At 53.4% G+C, this 20,764-nt stretch overlaps 1 protein-coding gene across 8 annotated transcripts; it reads right to left on the reverse strand.

The window, feature by feature from the left end:
- Positions 1-1,406: 1,406 nt before the first annotated feature.
- clasrp (CLK4 associating serine/arginine rich protein) lies at positions 1,407-19,189 on the reverse strand. 8 transcript variants are annotated; one of them, XR_016090821.1, is made up of 21 exons: positions 17,970-18,234; positions 17,000-17,197; positions 16,404-16,501; positions 15,270-15,371; positions 15,066-15,145; positions 14,493-14,577; positions 13,724-13,863; positions 13,109-13,205; positions 12,847-12,925; positions 12,361-12,434; positions 11,179-11,220; positions 10,744-10,934; positions 8,599-8,889; positions 7,159-7,341; positions 6,248-6,287; positions 4,776-4,836; positions 4,166-4,224; positions 4,028-4,074; positions 3,451-3,533; positions 3,073-3,097; positions 1,407-2,465 (listed from the first exon to the last, which is right to left on the reverse strand). XR_016090821.1 is itself a non-coding variant. In XM_088910757.1 (21 exons), exons 2-21 carry the CDS (start codon positions 17,096-17,098, stop codon positions 2,423-2,425), a joined length of 1,938 nt encoding a protein of 645 aa, XP_088766883.1. In that variant the 5' UTR covers positions 17,099-17,197; positions 19,174-19,189; the 3' UTR covers positions 1,407-2,422. The 8 variants fall into 8 exon arrangements, 3 of the variants coding, with proteins under 3 accessions (XP_088766883.1, XP_088766881.1, XP_088766882.1); XR_016090820.1 differs by having other exon boundaries at positions 6,244-6,287; positions 17,970-18,232; XR_016090818.1 differs by having other exon boundaries at positions 6,244-6,287; positions 10,725-10,934; positions 17,970-18,232.
- Between the last annotated feature and the right edge of the window lie 1,575 nt (positions 19,190-20,764).

Here is a 20,764-nt window from a genome sequence, read left to right on the forward strand (position 1 = left end):
AGCGCTCAGCACAGAGAGCTCTGGCTTGGGCCCCGAACTTTCAAGGGGGAAAAAAAAAGGCTTTGGCTGTATAAATGCGTTCCAGTGTCTCTAACTGCGTAGATTAATGCCAAGTGCAAAGCTGCACTGAGCAATACTTCTAGACCACAGCCTTACTTAACTGCTCTTCCCGGTTACCTGGCCCAAGAGTTCATCCGAAGTGACTTGAGCGCCTGTCCCTTTATGCAGCTGAAATACGGGGCTCAAGGCTGTGAGGGGGGTGTGGCCCTGCAGCCCGGACCGCTGCCCCTGCCACACTGGGCCGCACTCCTGCTGGACGGGCCCAGTCCAACCAGCACAGCTCCAGAACACCCGGACCGGCCAAGGAGAGGGCCCGCGTCTCCACTCCTGCACACCGCTCTCCGGCGCAGAAAGGACTCCAGGCCCAGTCCGGGTCTTTCAGGCTCGCCCGGCTCCTTTCCGAACGGGAAAGTGGGAATTTACGGATGCGTGCAGCTTCGTGCCCTTTGTAGATGACTGGCACTGAGCCACCACCTTGTCCCGTCTCCAGGTGCACAAGGAGACACAGGACAGCATCTGTCAGCACAGCCCTGAGCACCGGGCAGGGCCTGACGCAGACGCACAAGCACAGGGCACAGTCTCCCGAGAAGGTTACACAATTCTCCTATCTGGGGAGCGAGTGTCAGCTCTTCTTACAGCTGGCTCATCTCCGCTCCCGGGAGAGGCTCAGCAGGCTGAATCACTGGGCTTCGCGGTCTTGGAAAAGGCTCCGATGTCCATTTTCAGCCGTCATGATTTGGTGCAGAGCTGGTCTGCGCAGGTTACTACACGCACTGACGCAGGGCCGTGCGATTGGGCAGCCAGCAGATAAACCAGTAAAATCGAAGTGAAGTTCAATCTGAGAAACAGAAGCCAACGGTCTTTCAGCCCTCTCTGGAGCAGGGTAGCCATTCTAATCAGGAAGTGGCCAGTGAAATCCCATGTGGAACAGGTTTAACACGCTGCACATGTGGGCTGCTTTCAGTTCAGTTTGTGGTCTCCTGCCTTGCTGTAAACAGTGTCGGGGGATTACCAGACCAGAGGGCGAGCTGGCCACCTGGGCTGCCACTGGAGCACAGAGCCTGGAGCCTCCTCCATCATCCACAGATGAAGACAGTCCCCTGGAATCCCAACACAGCACCACCCCCCCCTCCCCCAACTGTACCCGAGTGAGCTAATGAAGTTGTTAACAGCCAAGCGTGAAGTGCCGGGAAGCAGAAAGCACTGAGACTGGGCAGGGCACCTCCAATAACACAGGAACATGCAAACAAGATTGGCCAGATAGCAGAAGTAACACCAGCGACAAGGAATTCTCCTAGTGCTCATCTTTAATGTATTCACTCAACAAAAGAGCAGATTCTCCAAAGTCTGTTTGGAATTTCATTTTAATTGTTCACAAACTGCATCAAAAATATGTACACCGGCCCGAGAAATAACACAGAAAAAAATAGTTTCAAAGCAGGTAGGAGAAAATGCCTCAGAATAATGATTTCTTTTTTTGAACATTTTGAAGGGCAAATCTCTCCCTGGTTTTTACATTCAGTTTTGTGGGAGGTCATATTTATTCCAGTTCCAGTGACAGAAATGACCCAGTATGACAGGACCCTGGGCAAACTTACCTGCAGGACTTTCCTTTAATTGTGTGCAGCATGCCTGAAATAAAATCTATCTGCTAGGCTGACACTGAACTCTTAAACAGTTTTATAGAAAACTGAGAGACCCTATGAGCTAAAACCTTATGGCCGGTCTTGGAGACAGGCAAGCGGTAAACCTCCTTTAAAGATTTAATGTGCTTAAGAGCTCCTTTATCTGCAACTGTAAACATCAGGCCCATTACCTAATTATTACTGATTTTGCTGGAGCTCGCTGCATATATGCACTTGAGAAATAAAAGTCTTGAACTGAGCTCGAACGGATCAAGGCTGCCCAGAGTCATGGCATCTGGAAATGGGAAAAGTGGGATCTGAAGGCTCCTCTCCCAACCTTAACGTCAGCTCCTGCTCCCTGTCTGAGGGGTGCCAGGAGCTGCCGGTCTGGGCCCCAGGCTGAAAGCCCTAAGCTAAAGGAAAGAGATCAGGAGAACTGTTGATGCTTGTCTCTCCTCTAGTATCCCCTAGAATTCTGTATCCCCCAGCGCTCTGTATCCAGTGCAGATTTAACCACCAGTCCAATCTCACTTGTCCGGGAGAAAAAAAACAACAACTCAGTGAACCAGCAGGCCGGTGCTGTTAACACCAAGATGCAGGAGATGGCAGACGTGTTCGAGTCGGGACCCTCTGTACACAAGGTGGCAATGTCACAAGGTAAAGAAACTGGAATGGGAATGCCGCTGTAGACCCCGAGCTCTCCGACGGCTGCGGAGGACCTGGAGGAGCGTGGGCGCTCAGTATCGATAGTGAGGACTCCTCGATCGGGAGCGGGACCTCCTGAGAGCAAAGCAGAGGCAAGACAAGGGCTGAATTAGCGTCCAGCTGGACAGCCAATAACTCGCTTGGGCTGCGAGCGCTCAGGTGAGATTTCTCTTTCCCACCTAATATCTAATATCACCTCCGAGTATTTAATCATGTGTCACTTCACGATTATTTCAAGAATCTTTGCTCATTTTTATGCTCAACACAAAATACAGACCAGATGAACAGAAGTGGAGCCTGCAGCTCCGCTATACACATGAACGCGTCGGACACAGTAAAACAGCCAAACTCATACAACAAACTCCTTGTTTAAGGTTTCAAACGACACCAATAAGTTGCTTTCCTTCCTTGCTCTTACTGGAATAGAACATGTCCTCAAAATGCAATTCCACTCTTTCCGTCTTCGTTTAGACCTTAAAAATTGAAAAATGTCTAAAGGAAGTTCTGTCTCAGTGTCTTTGACTCCCTGCAAAGCTCCTCCTGACACCAGCCGTGCCACATCTTTAATTATCCATCTGAGACTGCAGACGCTCCCCATCTCTTTTTCCTGGGGGTGGGGGGGGGCATTTACTGAGGCCATTTAAAAATATCTAGATCATGAAGACTGAAATGCACCACATACCTTCTGGATGAGCTGTGCTCACGACCTGGAAAAGACAGAAAAACACTGAATAATAATGTCCAAACGTCAGACGAGTGCCGCCCTGATTGGGCAGTGAAAAGAGATCAGCTTGCGACAGCGCTCCAACTCGGGCCCTCACGGCTCTGTCAGCGACCCTTGACCTGAAATCTGCTCCCGAGGCACGCTCTCAGCTCAGCCCAGGGAGAAAATGTGCCAGAGAATCAGATGACCTTCAACCCACAGAACAGGTCTGACTGACCAGAACTAACTGGCCAGAGTTCTCACCCCGACCCTCACCCCAGCGGAGAGGGATCACAAGGGCAGCAGTGCGGAGCAGTGGTCAAGACTCTGGGTGCGAGGGGCATTGTGGGTACTCACTGTGTTTGGGCGAGGGGGACCGGCTCTGTCTCCCATACTGCCTCTCCCACTCCTCGCGCTCCTTCTCTCTGCGCTCGCGCTCCCTGCCAGCCAACACAAGCGCCGCGTCAGTGACGGACAACAGCCTGACCGCCGCACAAGCTCCTCCCTTTACCCCCCTCCCACCATCGGCCCACGTAGAGCGCCGCCCGCTGGCCGCACAGCCGCCGGGACAGAGCGGGAGCTCCAGCAGCTGTCCACCTCCTTCGTGCTGGAGCGCCACAGGTGCTGTTCAATTGGCAGCTCGTTAAGGCCAGGCAGTCCCAGCTCTCATGCAATTAAGACCAATTAAATCATTAAGATCAGGGATAAAATCCGAGGGACCCTGCCTGTGGGCCATGCGGCACAGACAAAACCAACTGAAGTCAACAGAAGATGCAAACCTGCTCTTGAGACTAAAGACTTTCTACACTTTTATTTCGGAAGGACAACAACATTTCTATAAATGAAAGTCAGGTGCTTAGTCTTTCCTCCAAGGAAAACTGAAAGGGAAAGCCCAGCTGCCTACAGGGGGCGCTGCCTGCCACGGGGGGCTTACTTCATTCGGATCTTGCGCGCCATGGCCCTCAGCTCGTCCTCGCGCTCCTGTGGGAAGAGGAGAAGAAGAGTTTGTGAAACTAGACCAGGTGAGGTCACAGAGCACCTGGGGGACATCGGGCCACGCAGGAGGGCTCACCTGTCTCTCGTGCTCCTGCTGCTGGATCTTCACCTGAGCCGCCTTCTTATCAGCCTTAACTAGACGGGGAGACACAGGGGTCAGAGGTCACTAAACACCCACATCAAGAGGCTCCAGTCCCTTCCTTCTGTTGTCTGATGCTGTCAGGAGGGGGTGGTCGCCTTTTTTCTTTTCCATGCAGAATATGTGGTGTTATTGAGGTGATCTAGTGCTTGTCTAATGGACAAGTAATAGGTTTATTCCCTGCTGAAAAGAGAAGAAAGGAAACACAACGTTTCGGCTGTGGAGCCTTCTTTGGGTGTAAGCACAACCGAAACGTTGTGTTTCCCTTCTTCTCTTTTCAGCAGGGAATAAACCTTTACTTGTTCCTTTACTGCTTACGCCTGCTGACGCAGCTCCCCACCTGAACTAGTGCTTGTATAAGTTGTGTTAACACTGGCTGGCACACGATCAGGACAGATGGAGAAAAACAGCAACTCAGAGTGAGAACTAACCCCACCCTCTCTCTCTCTCTGACCAGGTGAGCCGGTTTGATTTTGCCTGTAGCGTGTGAGTGCGAGTCACCTCACTCAGGTGCGCTTGGACTGCCCCCCCCCAGCCCCGCTCTTACACTGCTTGTTAAGCGCCTTCTGCATGCGGAGCTTCAGCCTCTCTTGGGGGGTCAGTTTGGGCTGGAAAAGAAAACCACACTGGTGAGTGCGAACGGGGCGAAGGGGCAGCGGCTGCGCGGGTCTGTACCCAGGAGCACAGCGGCGGAAGGAGAGACGTGTGAAAGGAGACACGGGTGGGCTCCCCGAAAGGATGACCTCAGCACCCCAGCTGATCAGCTCCCACGGCTTTATGCAGCTCCCTGTCCGAGTGGCCGTTCTGCCCGCGCCTGTGCCCCCGACTCCTGGACCCCTCGAGGGCAGGGGGTGCGTCCTCATGCGGCCAGGTGGGCCCTCTTTGCAAGCCTGCCCAGGCGGGACGGGCGACCAGCGACGCGCACGGACTCCACCGGGGAAACCCCACACCGTGGCGCAGCAGGGAGGGACAGGGCGGGGAGTCGAGGACCGAGCCTGTCGGCAATCCCCGCAGCTTGGCTCTGGTCTGCGGTTTTCGTTTCTGGTTTGCGGAACCAGAACGCTTCTTTTGTGTTTGGTTCAGATCCCCCCCTCCCTCCGGCGTTTCCTCTCGCCACGTCCGAACGTGTCGCAGCGAACGCGACGCGGAAGTGAGCAGCCGGAGCTAGCGCCAAGGTGCGCAGACGTGCAGGGCGGAGGAGGAGAGAAAGGTCTCTCGGGTTTGGGCAAGAGATGATTCAAAGACGGGTCCTGGTTGGGGCGGAAATGGGCGGGCAGTGGCCCAGCCTCCTCCGTCTCGCTCACGAAACTGCAGCGTTTCTGCATCGCCCTCTGGGTCACTGGAGGGCAGTGGCGCATGAACTCGAGGACACGACAGAGTGCCATGTCTGTGCTATGTTCCTCTTTTGAAATCCTGCAGCATAGAGTAAAACAAACGTTTTGCTGCACAACTCCGTTTAGAAATGCTTCCATACAAATCAGGGCCGTCAGCCGCTCTGGGAAGAAGCTGGAAAGTGAACTGTCAGAGGGCTTTCTCCACTGAAATGTCACTGTATTTAACGGCTCGAAACAGATTCTGATTAACCCCAAGTGCCCAAAGAGGTGTGCAGGACAAAACCAAGCTGTAAAAGGATATAAAAGCACTAAACTAGGAAGACATGTTCAAACATTTGCGACCGTCTACATACAGGTGTTACTAAACATCCCAAAACCCTTCTGTAACTCTAGGACACTGGTCAGCTTAGACTCCCAAGAAGCTCATCAAGTCAGGAATGGAAAAAGAACAATTAACCAGTTAATGTTAATTAATGCCATGTACAGGGCCATGGACAAGACTGTGCTTATTTTCACCAGGGACACAGGCTCTGATTTTCCTAGATCTGCAGACCGGACAGTACATTACGGAACAGAAAAAAATCCAAAGGGCATGACAGATCATCCGTAGGCTGTCACTGTAGTGAGACAACATGTGTTTCAGAGGTGCAGAGACATAGAAAAACAAGGTCAAATTCTTACTGACTTTGGCAGCTCCAGTCTCTTTACCACCAGGAGTGTCAGGCCTAGAGAGAAAGACCAAGAAGAACTGTATGAACTTTCTATATTCTCTACTCACAATGGGTTTGAGCACAAGAACAATTACAAACAAGTGGAGGCCATTTGGTCTAACCCGTTCAGAAATAGGTAGCCGATTGATTCTGGGATCTCATTCAGCCATTTTTTCTTAAACAAGCAAAGTTATCAGCTTCAACTGCAAGGTTAGGGCGCTTGTTCCACACCCCCACAGCTCTTTCAGTACAGAAGTGCCTCTTTTTCTTAAGTTTTAAGTGCACTTCCACAGTTTCTGCACTGAAACTGCAGTGGTACGACTACACTAAAACCCAGCCCAGAAAGAAAACAAGCTTCACTCCGCTCGCCAAAATATTAGGAACCCCCCAGTCAAACAAACAGACTCTCTCCATGGCCAATGAAGGCATAACTGAGGGGCAGAGCACAGATGTCCATCGTTTCCCTTGGCCAAAACAACCCTTTATCTTAATGCCGCTGAAAACCTGCCGAACTGGTGGAACCCGCAGCGCACACCAGCTCAACACCGCACTGCTGTGCTGTAGATGCTTCCTGCTAGAAGAAAAGGGTGGGGCTCAGGCTGCCCACAGCCAGCCCCCGGTGAAACACACGCCCTCTTGCCCTCTTCCAGTTCAGGCTGTCCCTTGTGCTCACAGAGGCCCCGCACAGTCCTCCCCGTGGGTTCCTAATATTTTGGCCGCCGAGTGTATTCCTGCTTATTACCAGACTGGAGCTACTTCCTCCTCACTTGTTTAATACACCGACACATCGTTGAAAACCCCCCCCCCCCACACACACACACACACACGACTGCCTGACTCTCAGTCCTCAGATGGAGAGGCCGAAGCAGAGGGACGGGGTGCTCACTTTCTCAGCTTGTCCCCGAGGCTGGCTGCGGTGGGGGGGGCGTGGCGCGGGGAGGGCGAGCGGCTGGGCGAGGGGGACTCGGCGGGGCTGGCGCTGCTGCTCGCCCGCCGGGCACCCCCTCCGCGGCTGCCCCTCCTGTACCGATTGGCCGAGCGGGACCGGGACCGGGAGCGCGAGCGCGACCTGCGGAGGAGAGATCAGAAGGGTCTTACTGGACGGCTGCGGAAATGCCGTGTGTCAGTGTAAATAAAGCAGTTCCCTCAGTTCCGAGTGCTCAGTGAACTGAGATTTTTAAGACAGCAGCTACTCTGTAAATTGGATCTGTTGCTTAGACTTCAACGTTGCACGGACGGCCGTGGAACTTAGGGCCAAAAAATACCCCGATTTGGGGTACGACGCTGCAGAGGAGCTGAGCTCGGTGATCATGGGTCCGAGCCCAGGTCACGTCACCAGCTGACTGCGATGGTGATTCTAAAAGTTCAGGGAGGGGGTCAGTCCTTCAGCGCTGCACTGCAACCAGGTGGGTTCAACACACGTAACTGGCATCCTAACTCTCGGGATGGGAAAAAAAACAACAACTTCTTACAGGGACGGGCGGAGCCTGGCTCTGAGTAGACAGGAGAAGTAAAAGCAGTCAGAGTTCCTCTGACCGTAAACCAAGCTGGCAATTCAAGCGCCCCGTGCAAGATAAAGCTTCGATCTCAATAAAGGCTTCGTCTTGAAGAAACAAAACAAAATCCGCCCTGTGTCAGAACAGGAGTGGTGCCGTTTCATTTACTGCTCATTAATTATTGTACCTTCACGGGAACGAGCAATTACAGCTGTATCCCAGAGCAGAGTAGCAGGCTGCTACTCTCGCAGAACCATCCTATTCTGAAAGCTATAGTGCAGCGAGCTATCTTATCTGTAAGACACTCGAAAGAATTGAGCCGGCACTGCTTCTCTTTCAACAGAATCAAAACGTTACTGCAAACACGTGCTCACGAAGGAAGTACTGCACTTCCTGTCAGAGAGACAGAGAGAGACAGAGAGAGACAGATCATACAGGCGAATTAGGAAAATCACAAAAGATGAAAGGTTACGCTTCCAGATAAAATGGAGGATAACAGGGGTAGGTTCTGCTTGCATCAAATGGGACTGGAAAAATAAAATACCCACAAGCTTGCCTGTGAAAACGAACATCTCATCTGAGAAAGAAACACATTTCTGCATGCCTGTCAAACCAAATCCTACCCTCAATCATTGAAAGACCCTGTTGAACTCATCAAGACGGCCCCATAGCAGTCTTAATGAGAATCAGGACCCCCACCAAGATTAAGAAATAATTAAGTCAAACACAATTATGTGTTTCCCCACTTTGATAGAAATAAAAGCCAAAGGCAGCTCTCTCAGTAACAGCTCAGCCAATGAGGAGCAGGCCGCTCATCTGGCCACACCCACCTGGTGCGCCGGCGCGCAGTGTAGCGGCGCCCCCTGTCTGCGGAGCGTGAGTGAGTCCGGGGGTGGCGGCGGTACCCTCCTGCTCCTCCCCGGGAGCGTGACCGGGACCGGGACCTGGACCGGGACCGGGAGCGGGTGCGCGAGCGCGAGTACCGCCCGGCCCGCCGGCGACCCCTCCGCGACCTGGAGCTGGAGCGAGACGAGGAGCGGGACGACCGCGAGGAGGAGGAGGAGGAAGACGAGGAGGAGGACGAGGAGGAGGAGGAGGAGCTGGTGGAGGACGAGCGCCGTCTGCAGGAAAAACACACACAGCGCGCCTGTGAGTCATGGCTGCTCTCACCCATGCCCCCAGGAACACAGAGACAGGGCAGAGTAAAAAGTGGCCAACAGGTCACCATGGTCACCCCTGCAAGAGGACAACGTTTCAGCCTCTCTGTCCAGCACGAGGCCTTCTCCCACATCGCCAAGGAGAGAACCCCAGCTAATAAAATCACTCCAACCCCTCCCCTCCCCACCGCCTCTTTGCAAACAGCTGGACACACTGGTGACCAAAACCACACCCAGCAGCCTCCCATGAAGCCACCAGTGCAGCCGTTGCACAAAAGAGACACTGTAGCGTGACATACATCTGTTTAACTTTTCACGTTTTTCTTAAAAACAAATTTAAAAAATCAGAAATAGAGATCCCATTGCATGCATTAACACTAACTAAGGAAGTGAGCTTTTATCCTATCGCCTGCTTCACTATTTCAAATTCCAACCCTTTTTACCAGTGTAAGTGAAAGCCCTTAGCACAGCTGCGCACTCGTGCCTGCAGGTGCTCGGAGCTTCTCAGCATTTCAACAGTCTGCACTGCACAGACCGGAAAAGACCCGCGACAGTTCCCTCTGACTGACAGTGTCCCGCTTTGAAAAACTGCTACAGCACACGCGCGCGCGCGCGCGCGCTCACTCCTCCTTCTGTCACACTGCACGCACACACACACAGGAACTCGACTCACTCAACCGCACACACGTGACAGAGCCCCTGTTCGCACACTCAGGCTGTCTGGATCACACGTGGAAAGCTGTTGCGAAATAACAACAGGAAGGAAATCACCGGGCCCGCTTCACGATTTTAAACGTCTGCCAAGCCTGCAGAGCCCCGAGATCAGAAAACTCCCAGTGACTCAAAGAGTCATGTCTAAAAGCAGGGGCTGATTTTCAGGCAAGAGCAAGGAAAAACCGATCCAGAAACCGGACGCTTCCTAGACTGCTGCCTCCCACCATCTCAGAGCACAGCCCAGAGTAGAGCAATGGACTAGCCGTGTTCAAACGTTTCAGCGTTGGGGCAGCGTGGTGGTTAGTACTACTTCCTCACAGGGCCGGGGGCTGGGCTTGATTCCAGCTTGACGGAGTACCTGTCCGTTTGGCATTTGCCCCCACCTTCCATCCGGGTCATGTTTTATTGTCTGCATTCAGCTTCCTCTTTGTAGAGGAAGGGTTAATTCCTGGGGGTTTAGTCCCAGTAGAACCACTGCTGGCAATGGGACGTGAGAGAAAAAGGACCATACGGTCTCCTCTCACTTGTGGCCTTTCTGAGCTCTGACTTCTTCGGAAGGTTAAAACCCGATTCCTGATTACAGTGCACAGTAAAAGCACACTTTTATAGTTTTGTCTGTAAAAGCGCCCTAATCCTCTCTTTGTCTGACCCACTCGCAGTCGAAAGCGAGGCTGCGAGCTGACATGGGCCTGGAGGAAGTCCGAGCTTGGACTGGGCCAGGCTGAAGCGGACTGCGGTGGGAAGGAGCCGGGCGGCCACAGGATGTGCTGCTGGGTCTACGACACCCGTCAGCCCCCACGGAGCGCCGGCGTGGAAACGCTTGAAGGCGGCTAGAGCCCGAGGCGCGCCGGCTGCCGGCTGCCGGCTGCCGCTGCGAGGAAGCAGGCAGGCACTCAGGGCAGTCAGCGTCAGAAGCAAGAGTCCAGGTACCCCAGTGACCCCGATGACCTCGCCCCCCTCGGCCTCCCCTGCTCTCTGGGAGCGTGCCGGGGTGCCAGTCCACCAGCGACGGCTCTAGCCCTGACCTGCGTGCTCAGCTAAACGGGAAAACGGAAGGAGTGAAAAAAAACGGGAAAGCTACCGACCGGGAAGAGCTGCTATGACCTGATGTAGCGGGAGGGGCGGGGGGGGCGGCGTGGTGCTTGGAGGCTGCAGGCGCGCGGCCGGGCGCGCTGGCGGGGCCTGTGCCCTCCTCGTCGCTGCCCCCGAAGCTGGTGATGAAGGTGATCTTCTCCTGCCCGGGGCTGTGGGAGCGGGAGCGGGACCGCGACTCCGAGCTCGACTCCATCTGGGACCTGCGGGCGGAGAGCGCGGTCAGGGGTCAGAGGTCAGCGGCAGAGCACCAGGAGGGAGGGGGACAGCTGATCCAGCTGCCTCCACACCTCCCACCGCGCGGGAAGAGAACACCCACCACACAACTGCCTCTGTGTTCTCTACTTGCCTACAGCAGTTCATGTTCCTTCACCCCCTGTCCGCCAGTGCACAACCCCCCAACCCTCACCCAGAACCCGGGCCTGCTGGACTGACCAGCCCACTCACCGTTTGTAGGGGTCGTAGGTGGGGCTGTCTCTCCTGGCATAGCTGAAATTGAAAAAGGAAAAACCCGATTTAGACACAATACGAGTAAAGAGGGAAAAAACCGGCATGGCTGCCTGTTAGCTGAGCTGTACCCCTAAATGCAGCTCTTTCTACCTGGCGGCACTGCTGTGGCCGCCCTCTCGTTAGGTGCTGACCAGCAGGGGGCAGGAGCCTGCACAAGTGAAACCCTACTGACAAAAACAGAACGTCCACAGTTTGCGTGTTTAAATGTTCTTACACAGGCAACCTGGTCAAAGCGCTAAACGCATCCATTCTTTTTTTCAGGCATCTGTGATTCCTGTCGAGTCAACGTCTGAGCTCTTCGCCCTACGTCGACAGAGGAGCGAGGCTCTCAGGACCCGAGAACTCTCCCCGACAACCCAGCGCACAGAAAGACAGACTGATCTGCGACACTGAAATGGAAAGGTTGCAGAGGGAGGGAAGAGAGTGCCAGAGTGCACCCGTCTCCTCCACGGCGCCCAAGCAGCAAAGGAAGACATGGAAACCAACCCGGACACGAACTGGCATCAACACCACGAGGAGAATTATTAAATGCCGCATGAAATGAAAGATTCAGTGCCGCAGGTTCAGAAAGTAATCTTCTCAGGTGAAATAACTCCATGAAAGACACTGCTGCAGTCATCTGTCAGAGAAAAGGCGTGGGTTCTTCCCCCATCCATCAGCAGGGGTTCACAACCAACAGACCCAGCAGTGATCATCTGGACAAACGACACCTGTTCGTAAACAGACTCCCCTGAGCACCCGAAGGAACACAATCAATAGTCCCGCACAAAGCAAGACTTGAATGTCGAATTAACACCATCTTGTAATTCTGCGTTCAGCATCAGCAAACAAATATTTATTCATCTGTAGTTCAGGTGGGTAACTTCCCAGCCCAGAACAATCCCTGGACCCCAGCCCTATTACAAACCGCAGGGACAGGCCACGTCCTCCCGGCCACCTGCAGGGGAGGCCGTCCTGCTGCAAGAACAGGACAAGACCGAGCCGCGGCTCATCCAGGTCCTCCTGGGACCCGGCCACATCCTGCTTCTAGCAGCTCTGGCTACTCGCTGGAGTTGGCATGCTACAGGATACAGACTCCCGATTTCTGGGTGTGAGAGCTTGGTGTCGGGGTGTAGCTACCTGGGTGGGCTGATCTGTCTGCCCTTCAGCCTCTTCTCTCTGAACTCCCTCCGCTGCCTCCGGGAGCGCCGGCCCTGCCAGGACGAGACGCATCGTCAGCTGGGAGCTACGCACGTGCACCCGCCTCCTCGTGATCGCACAGCGAGGGAAAGAGCATTCTGAGGCCACTCTGCACCCCAACTGCAAGAGCACCAGGCGGGTGAAGGCACAGGAGTAGGCAGCACAGAATACAGAAAACCGTCATCGTCTCTCTCCGGCAGCAGAACGCTCTTATCCGGTCGCTGTGTGGATACCAACAGGTGTCCCTGCCTGCTGGATCACGTGGCAGCCTGCGGCAAGCGGTCATCCTGTCATCTTCCAGGAGATTAGTTTGCATGACATCCTTCAAAGTCTGCAATCTCTGAGGCTTTTCAGGAGAGTGTGAGTGTGCTGGGGAGCCCCGTGTCAGGGGGTGGCCCCTGAATCCCGGAAGTGGATTGCTCCTACCGAGTACATGGCCTTCTCTTCCTCCAGCGCTTTGGCATGTTTGATGGCTTCTGCCTCTTCCTTGTCCTTCCTCAGCATCCTGGGGAGAAAAGGCAAAAGGAATGCCTCACACATGGGACTCTACACGCTTCAGAGGTGCCAGGATTATGGGAGGCAGAAGGTCTAGAACACAAAAGCTTTACTCAATTCAATTCAAAATACCTAGGCCACTAACAGCTGTGACAACACCCCACCACCTGATGGCAGCACAGGGAACACTGACCTGACAAAGTCTCCCTCCGCCATGCCATAGGGCGTGGCCAGCTTGTTCAGCTCCAGCACCTGCTCCTGATTCAGCTCGTCCACGTCCACCTCCACATCTGGAACAATAACACACCCGTGAACACCTGCACCCCCCACGAGTCCTGCAGCCACGCCCCTAACCTCCTGTCCTTGCTCCAGGACGGGAGCAGCCACAGGCAGAGACATTGTATCATGGAAATACTGCAAATACTGCAGGGGTTGCCAACCAGGTGGAACAGGGCTGGCATTCAAGCAGATTCTCCAGATCTCTCTACAACTCTCGAGATCTGTGGAGAATGTTAACTGAGCCAATTAAATCTTAGAAGCCCAAAGGTCAACCTGAGGACTCTCTGGGATCTGAAGTAGGGAACCCCAATTTAAAGGATTCAAACAGATCTTGACCAAAGCCAAAAGAAGACACTGAAAAAACGAAGACTCCGAACTGAACTGAGCAGCTGCTGGCTAAGAAACATGGATCTGAGCTCAACCGATCTCTCCTCCAGCTCAGCCCCTCAGAACAACCAGCGGGAAAAGCAAGTCAGCGACTCGACTCGGGAACCACACGCAAGTCGCCCGACCAGCCGGATTCACACACCGATGTCAGGGATGACCCCATCCTCGTCGGTGTCGCTGTTCTCAGAGTCCTCGTCCTCTCCCCGGTCAGACAGGCCCTCGCCCTCCGTCACAGTGCTGTCCTCATACGTGTAGCCGATAGTGGCCTTCTTCTCAGCCAGCCTGGGGGGGGGGGAGGCGTTAATTCAAAGTAAACTAAATAAGGTAAACTTGGCAATACCTCAGAGCTTTGTACCGTTAAATACGTGTACTAATAAATATTCAGAGTACAAAATACACCACAGATAAACTAATATTCATCGGTCCAAATCAGGCAACCAAATAAAAGCTTTATGTCAAAACTTTGTACCTAGAATTCATACAGTTGAATCTAAAGTAGTCTCATAAAATTTTGTTTTTATAAAACCCCAAGCCCTCGCAGACCTGAGCAGGAACGTGCATATGAAGAGTGCAAGACCGCAAGAGTGCACACCAGGACATGGGCTAGTCAGCAGGTAACTGATCCACGGATCAACTGGAACCGCGTCTTGAGAGAAGCCAGGGTACAGGCTTCAATGGTACAGCTGGGAACCCTCTGCTCTTGGCTTCAGTGGCCCAGAGAGAAAGACCCTGGCTTTCTCAGCATGACTGGGGTGGCTTTGAGCCTCGCTGCACCGCTCGAGAGCTGAGCTGGAGGAAGACACTGAAGATGCAGCACCCTCCAGCTGGAGTCGTCTCCAGCACCCCCCTCCCCAGCTGGAAAGATCTGTCATCAGCACAACACCCAGGGCCCCTCGGGCAGCACCACTCACTTCTTCTTCTCCTCCTCGTTGGGCTTCTGCAGGCCCCCGTACAGCTCGTCCACGTAGATCTGGTACAGGCACTGCTCCTCCGAGACTGCGGGAAAACAGAAGGCAAAGCAGGAGACTTAGTCACCGGTACAGGGTGTAGAATAATTCTGGCTGTGGCCAGGACTGGACAGTGGAAACCACCAGCCTCTGCCCGCTGTGCGTCACTAAGCCTTACCCTTAACGTTTCATACTGATACGACTGAAGCCACAGTTAACCAGCTTTCCTTCTTGTGCTGCACACAAAAGGTCGTTCCTTTCCCCCTAACAAACTCTCATGAAGCATCTTATCTCAGTGCTCTGGGGCCCCATCTGGGTCAGAGGCAGTGTTTGTTAGAACCTGGGATACATCTATTGCTCCATGAACCCTTCACCTGCCTTGATAAATAGCCATGTGATCCCAGCACCACCCTCACCATGGTCCTGAGAAGGTTTCCTACAGTGGACACATGGATAGCTGCTACTATGGAATAGAACACAGAAACGGCTGGGCTGCCTTCTTTGGCAAAGGAACGTAAGAAATATTTCTTCACTCACTGTTAGCAAAGTCGTTCTGCACCAGTCCCCTGTATCGCTCATAGTTGCACTTCCTCTCGTCTGACTCCTGCTCCGGCGTTCTGGAAAAGCACAGGGCACAGTCAGAGCCTGGAGGATAGGGAACAGGCCCTCACTGTCCTACAAGCACCATAAGGAAAAACAAAAAGTCTCAGGGCGCCTCCTGGTGGCCGTGCCAGTACTTACACTGTGCTGAGGAGCGGAGGAGTGTAGGTGGGAATGTAGTCCAGGTGGGCTCGCACGTCAAACCTGTCAATCATGTTGTTGGCATCCCCTTGCCAAGGCATCCTGCAAGGAAGAAAGAAGCAATTATTATTTTACCACTACAAATGTGCCCATTTTTCTGTATCATGGACCACAGATATCTGTTAATTGTTCAGAAGGATACACACATTAAGTGAAAATTTAAAAATTTGGTTCAGTTATGGATACGTGGAGATGAACCATGTGTTAGAGGCTTAGTTTCTGCTGTGGTCTGTGCTGTCCCTGTGATCTTAAACAAAGTCTGTGTGGTACAGGGCTGTCTCTGTGACCCTGCACAGTGTCTGTATGGTACAGTGCTCTCCCTCTGACCCCGCACAGTGTCTGTACGGTACAGTGCTCTCCCTCTGACCCCGCACAGTGTCTGTACGGTACAGTTCTCTCCCTCTGACCCCGCACAGTGTCTGCACGGTACAGTTCTCTCCCTCTGACCCCCCACAGTGTCTGCACGGTACAGTTCTCTCCCTCTGACCCCGCACAGTGTTTGTACGGTACAGTTCTCTCCCTCTGACCCTGCACAGTGTCTGTACGGTACAGTGCTCTCCCTCTGACCCTGCACAGTGTCTGCACGGTACAGTTCTCTCCCTCTGACCCTGCACAGTGTCTGCACGGTACAGTGCTCTCCCTCTGACCCCGCACAGTGTCTGTACGGTACAGTGCTCTCCCTCTGACCCCGCACAGTGTCTGTATGGTACAGTGCTCTCCCTCTGACCCCGCACAGTGTCTGCACGGTACAGTGCTCTCCCTCTGACCCCGCACAGTGTCTGTACGGTACAGTGCTCTCCCTCTGACCCTGCACAGTGTCTGTATGGTACAGTTCTCTCCTCTGACCCCGCACAGTGTCTGCACGGTACAGTGCTCTTTCTCTGACCCTGCAGTGTCTGTATGGTACAGTGCTCTCCCTCTGACCCCGCACAGTGTCTGTACGGTACAGTGCTCTCCCTCTGACCCTGCACAGTGTCTGTACAGTACAGTGCTGTCCCTGTGATCCTGTAATGTAAGTGTGGCTGCAGGGAAACTTTTGTGGCCTAAGGCAAACAGGAGCAGAGAAGTACTCACATGTTCACTGGACTCTCGGCAGCCAAAGCCACAGCAGAGTCCAAGTGGATCTTGTAGGCTCTCCCATGGACCTGGAGGAACTGGGCCGGGTCCTTTTTCTGAAATCACAAGACTCCGGTAACTCTCACAGTAGAGTATAACACTGCCAAACAACTCCCCAAAGGACAGGTGGAAACTAGGGGCTTAAGGAAAAAAAGTTCCCCCTTTTGAATGTTCCTGAAATCCATTTTGTTTGACACAGTAATGTTCCAGTTAAGTGTACAATCGTATTACCCGCTGGGCATTACTGCACCCCCGCCAGTGCCTTCGGACTAGTTAGATTACATAACTCCCATGTGGTTAATCATTTTCTATCCCTGTTCTGCATAACCTAACTGACATGTTAGTTAAACAAACATTTTCATGGTTGTTTTCTGAATGAAAGCCCCTGAAAAGAGCAGGCGGAAAACACCAGCGCCTCGGCGCACGGCAGCCGCGACCGGGCAGGGGCACCTGACACGCCCACCCGGCGGGCTCCCGAGGGCCGCGGGCCGAGGCCCCGCTCATCAGGCACGCCGACGGGGAGGAGACGGCGGCCTGGCGGACGGCTCGCTCACGATTTTCTCGTAGTACTCGCGCCGCCGCTCCGCCCGCCGCTTGTAGTCCACCATCATGCCGCGCAGCTTGCGCTCATGCTTGCGGGCTTCGTGCCACATCCTGGCGCCGGGGGGGGGGGGGGCGGCCAAGCCCTGCTGCCGTGGAGACGGGAGGGGCAGGAGAGGCAGTCCGAGGGCAGCAGGAATCCCACGACACACCTGCACAGGGAGAAAGGATGCTGGGGGTGAAAAGGAGGCACAGTCTGCTTAGGGCGAAGGTGTTCTGGGCTCTGCCCACTGCGATACAGCTGGCCGGAGGGAGGGAGGGGGTATTCATCTGTCCTCGGCCCATGAGCCACAGGGCCTTGTCCAGGTCCTGAAATCAACCTCCTGTTTTCACACATGGAGGTTTCCGGCAATAAGATTTTACCGGTTCCTAAAAGGTTGTAGCAGGGCGGAGCTGGCGGCTGCCCATGTGACCGCAATCACTTGTTAAGGGCTGCTTGCTCTTCACCGCTCTCCAGCCGCCCTAAACCATGTCGCTCGCTCAGCCTTGCTCACGGCTTCTCGGGGGCTGAGCGGTTTCCCCTGGGGAATACAGCTGCCCACAATGGCGGCCGCTCCCGGAGGAATGTGTCCGCGACACTCCTCATACTGCTCGTCTCTCTCCCTTCTCATGGGGATTCCTGTCTAATCCCTGGCAAAACACACGACCGAAGCAGCGACACATCCAACACAGCACCCGCGCAAGGGACTCTCCTGATCGCTCCTGTCCCTCCCTGATATGCAATCTCATCTACTGCTTTTGCTTAAAAATGGCATGATTAGAAACGCCTGCTTCGAATTCTTGCCCTAATAATATTTACTCACTTCGAACAGACGTAATTTAAGGAATGCGGCGATAAATATTACAATTCCCCAACTGTTTATCTGTTTTTGTGGAATAAATAACAGCTGCGACCCCGGATCCCAATGGCGCCTGCACACGTACGAAATGTAGTCTTCTTCCTCCAACGTCTATGTTCCTTGAAAGGATTTTGGTTATGCTTGTCTGTAAGATATTTCGGGTCTTTCGATTTTTACCACCGGATATTCTTTGGTGTAAGATTTACAGAGTGCAATTAAATATATAAACACGTCGAACAGCCGTAACTGCACCCGAACTCCGATCGGGAGGCCATCACAACACACAGTCCTCCGGTATCCCGGCAACCACTTCCGAGGTCAAAGGGCAATGAGAGCGGAAGTGGAGGAAAGGGTGAACGGGAGTTGTGGTTTTAATATTTTTGGTGTATTTGAACAGAATTGCGGAGCTCGTTAATATTTTACCCTGCCTCCAAATGACACCAAGCGGTACCATTTCGGATATTATTGTGTACTCTAAGGAGAACACGACGTTATGCATCACATATCTGCGGCCACACCGATAGTAAATCACAGAATCACGCTCACCCGCAGCCACGTGTCAGGCTGTTCCGTTGCGAAGCTGGACGCGGAAGCGAGCCCGTATAACCCGAGCTCCACCAGGCGGCGGTGCAGGCTCTCGAACGAAAATGTATTGAAAAATCTGTATAAACAGTCCGTTATGATATATTATTTCTCTTTCCCCTTTTGTCTTTTTTAATACTATTTAACCCGAAGCTCCAGTTAGATGTACTTCTGTATTCTCCAGCACCGCGTGTTAGCAGCACGAAACAGTCCTGAACTCCGGAACAACACGACGAAGTCGGATTATGGGACACGAGGTTTATACCATGCTGAAAAGAGGAGAAAAGAAACAACGTTTCGGCTGTGGAGGTGTGAGAAACAGGATGGACTTTCCCTAAACGTTGTTTCTTTTCTTCTCTTTTCAGCATGGAATAAACCTTTACTTGTTCCCTTGCAGCCTACGCATGCTGACGCAGCTCCCTACTTGAACTACTCATGGGACAAGACACGACAGTCTCCTGGGCTACGCCTTCGTTTTTCGTGTCTCTTTATTTTCTTAGCGGTATTTTCTCTTTCGCTGTGGAAGAATTGACGGGCGTGTTGTATGCTACGTTTCCAGTTTAAACACAAGCAGGTACACCTTGTGATACAGACTCCCACCCCTGGCTGTGCAGGAGCGCAGCGTCAGCTGGTGCCCGTCCCACCTGAGCACCAGCTCTAATCGATGACTTAACCGATCTGCTTCATTGTTTAGATTTTTAACTTACTTCTTCGGTCAGTCCTGAGGGCCAAATACACCACACTTCAAGTGTACTTTTCCCAGCAGCTTCAGGATAATGGCCTGTTCGAAGGTTGGAATGACACTGTATCAGACACGCCCACGGTTTGCCTTCTGCAGAGTCCAACTGGTCACATTCCAGGCAGCACACAGGAATCAGGTCAGGGCTGTTCTGAAATTCACGCTCACTCTTGAACAATCCCAGCCGTAGGACCTTCAAATGTCCCCAGTGTGGGTAGGGCCTTGGGTCAACAGCCCATGTGAAGTGCGGCCCCTCCTGTGGCACAGCACCCCCATTTGCAGTACAGGGGTGCTGGCCTGGAATTTTCAGCAAGTGAGGAGAGAGTGCCACCTGCTGGTGCACCAGCACACTTCAGGCACTGCTGTGCCTCCCCCCCGCCTGCTCTTCTGGGGTTTAATAATAATTAATTCTTTACACTTCTATAGCCTCCAGTCTAAGCGCTTTACAGGTAATGGGGACTCCTCTTTACCAACGTGCAGCCCCTCCTGGATGATGCACCAGTCCTCTCCCCACACACCAGCTCTCAGTGGGGAGGAGAGCAGAGGGATGAAGCCAGTTCAGAGATGGGGGTTATTAGGAGGCCATGATTGGTAAAGGCCAGGGGGAAATTTGGCCAAGATGCTGGGGTAACACCCCTACTCTTTTCAAGAAACACCCTGGGATTTTTAATGACCACAGGAAGTCAGGACCTCGCTTTCACATCTCATCTGAAGGACGGCACCTTTTTACGGTCTAGTGTCCCTGTCGCTATACTGGAGCATTAGGACCCACACAGACTGCAGGATGAGCACCCCCTGCTGGCCCTTCTAACACCTCTTGCAGCAGCAGCCTCAGCTTTCCCAGGAGGCCTCCCCTCCAGGTACTGACCAGACTCACACCTGCTGAGCTGCAGTGGGCTGCTGGCTGTGAGCTGCAGGGTGAAACAGCTGCTGCCTGGTCTGGCCACTCGCTCTCCGCAGCGAGAGCAGCAGGTGTTTCTGGAGCCCCTGTCCAGAGCAGGTTCAGCTGAGGGCCTGCGAGGACGTGACTCGGACTCCTGGCAGGCGTCTGCAGGCAGACCCTTCCTGCACCTCCCTCAGGACGGGCGGAGTGAGGAAGTTCGCTTATCACCTTTCCTGGTCGGCAGGGAAACCCCTCGCTGCCCACGTCACCTGGACCCCAGGCACTGCCAGCAAGGGCAAGGGTCATTGTAGAAACTCCCTTACAAACTATACCATGACTCATCTGTAGAGGTCTTAGGGAGCAAGTTCTTTGTACACACTGCGCCTTAGTACACCCCCTCGTGCTTCACTGAGCTTTACTGTACAGTTTTTAGCAGGACGAACCACAGGAAACAGCAGCAAGACCTGCCCCCTCATGGTAAAGTTGTTTTAGTGAAGGAAGAGTTCTCCAAAAATAACATATGTAGTGATACAGGCATCTGTAGGTGTAACGGACAAAAAAACAAGTGCTTTTTATTTCCTTCTGGCAGTACAAGGGATGCTTGGCAGAAGACAAAGCATAAACAAGGATCTAAGTGAGTCAGTACAAGCACTTCAATTAGTAAGGCCCAGATGCA

The sequence above is a fragment of the Atractosteus spatula genome, chromosome 3, assembly GCF_055471065.1.
Source record: "Atractosteus spatula isolate fAtrSpa1 chromosome 3, fAtrSpa1.hap1, whole genome shotgun sequence".
Classification (NCBI taxonomy): domain Eukaryota; kingdom Metazoa; phylum Chordata; class Actinopteri; order Semionotiformes; family Lepisosteidae; genus Atractosteus; species Atractosteus spatula.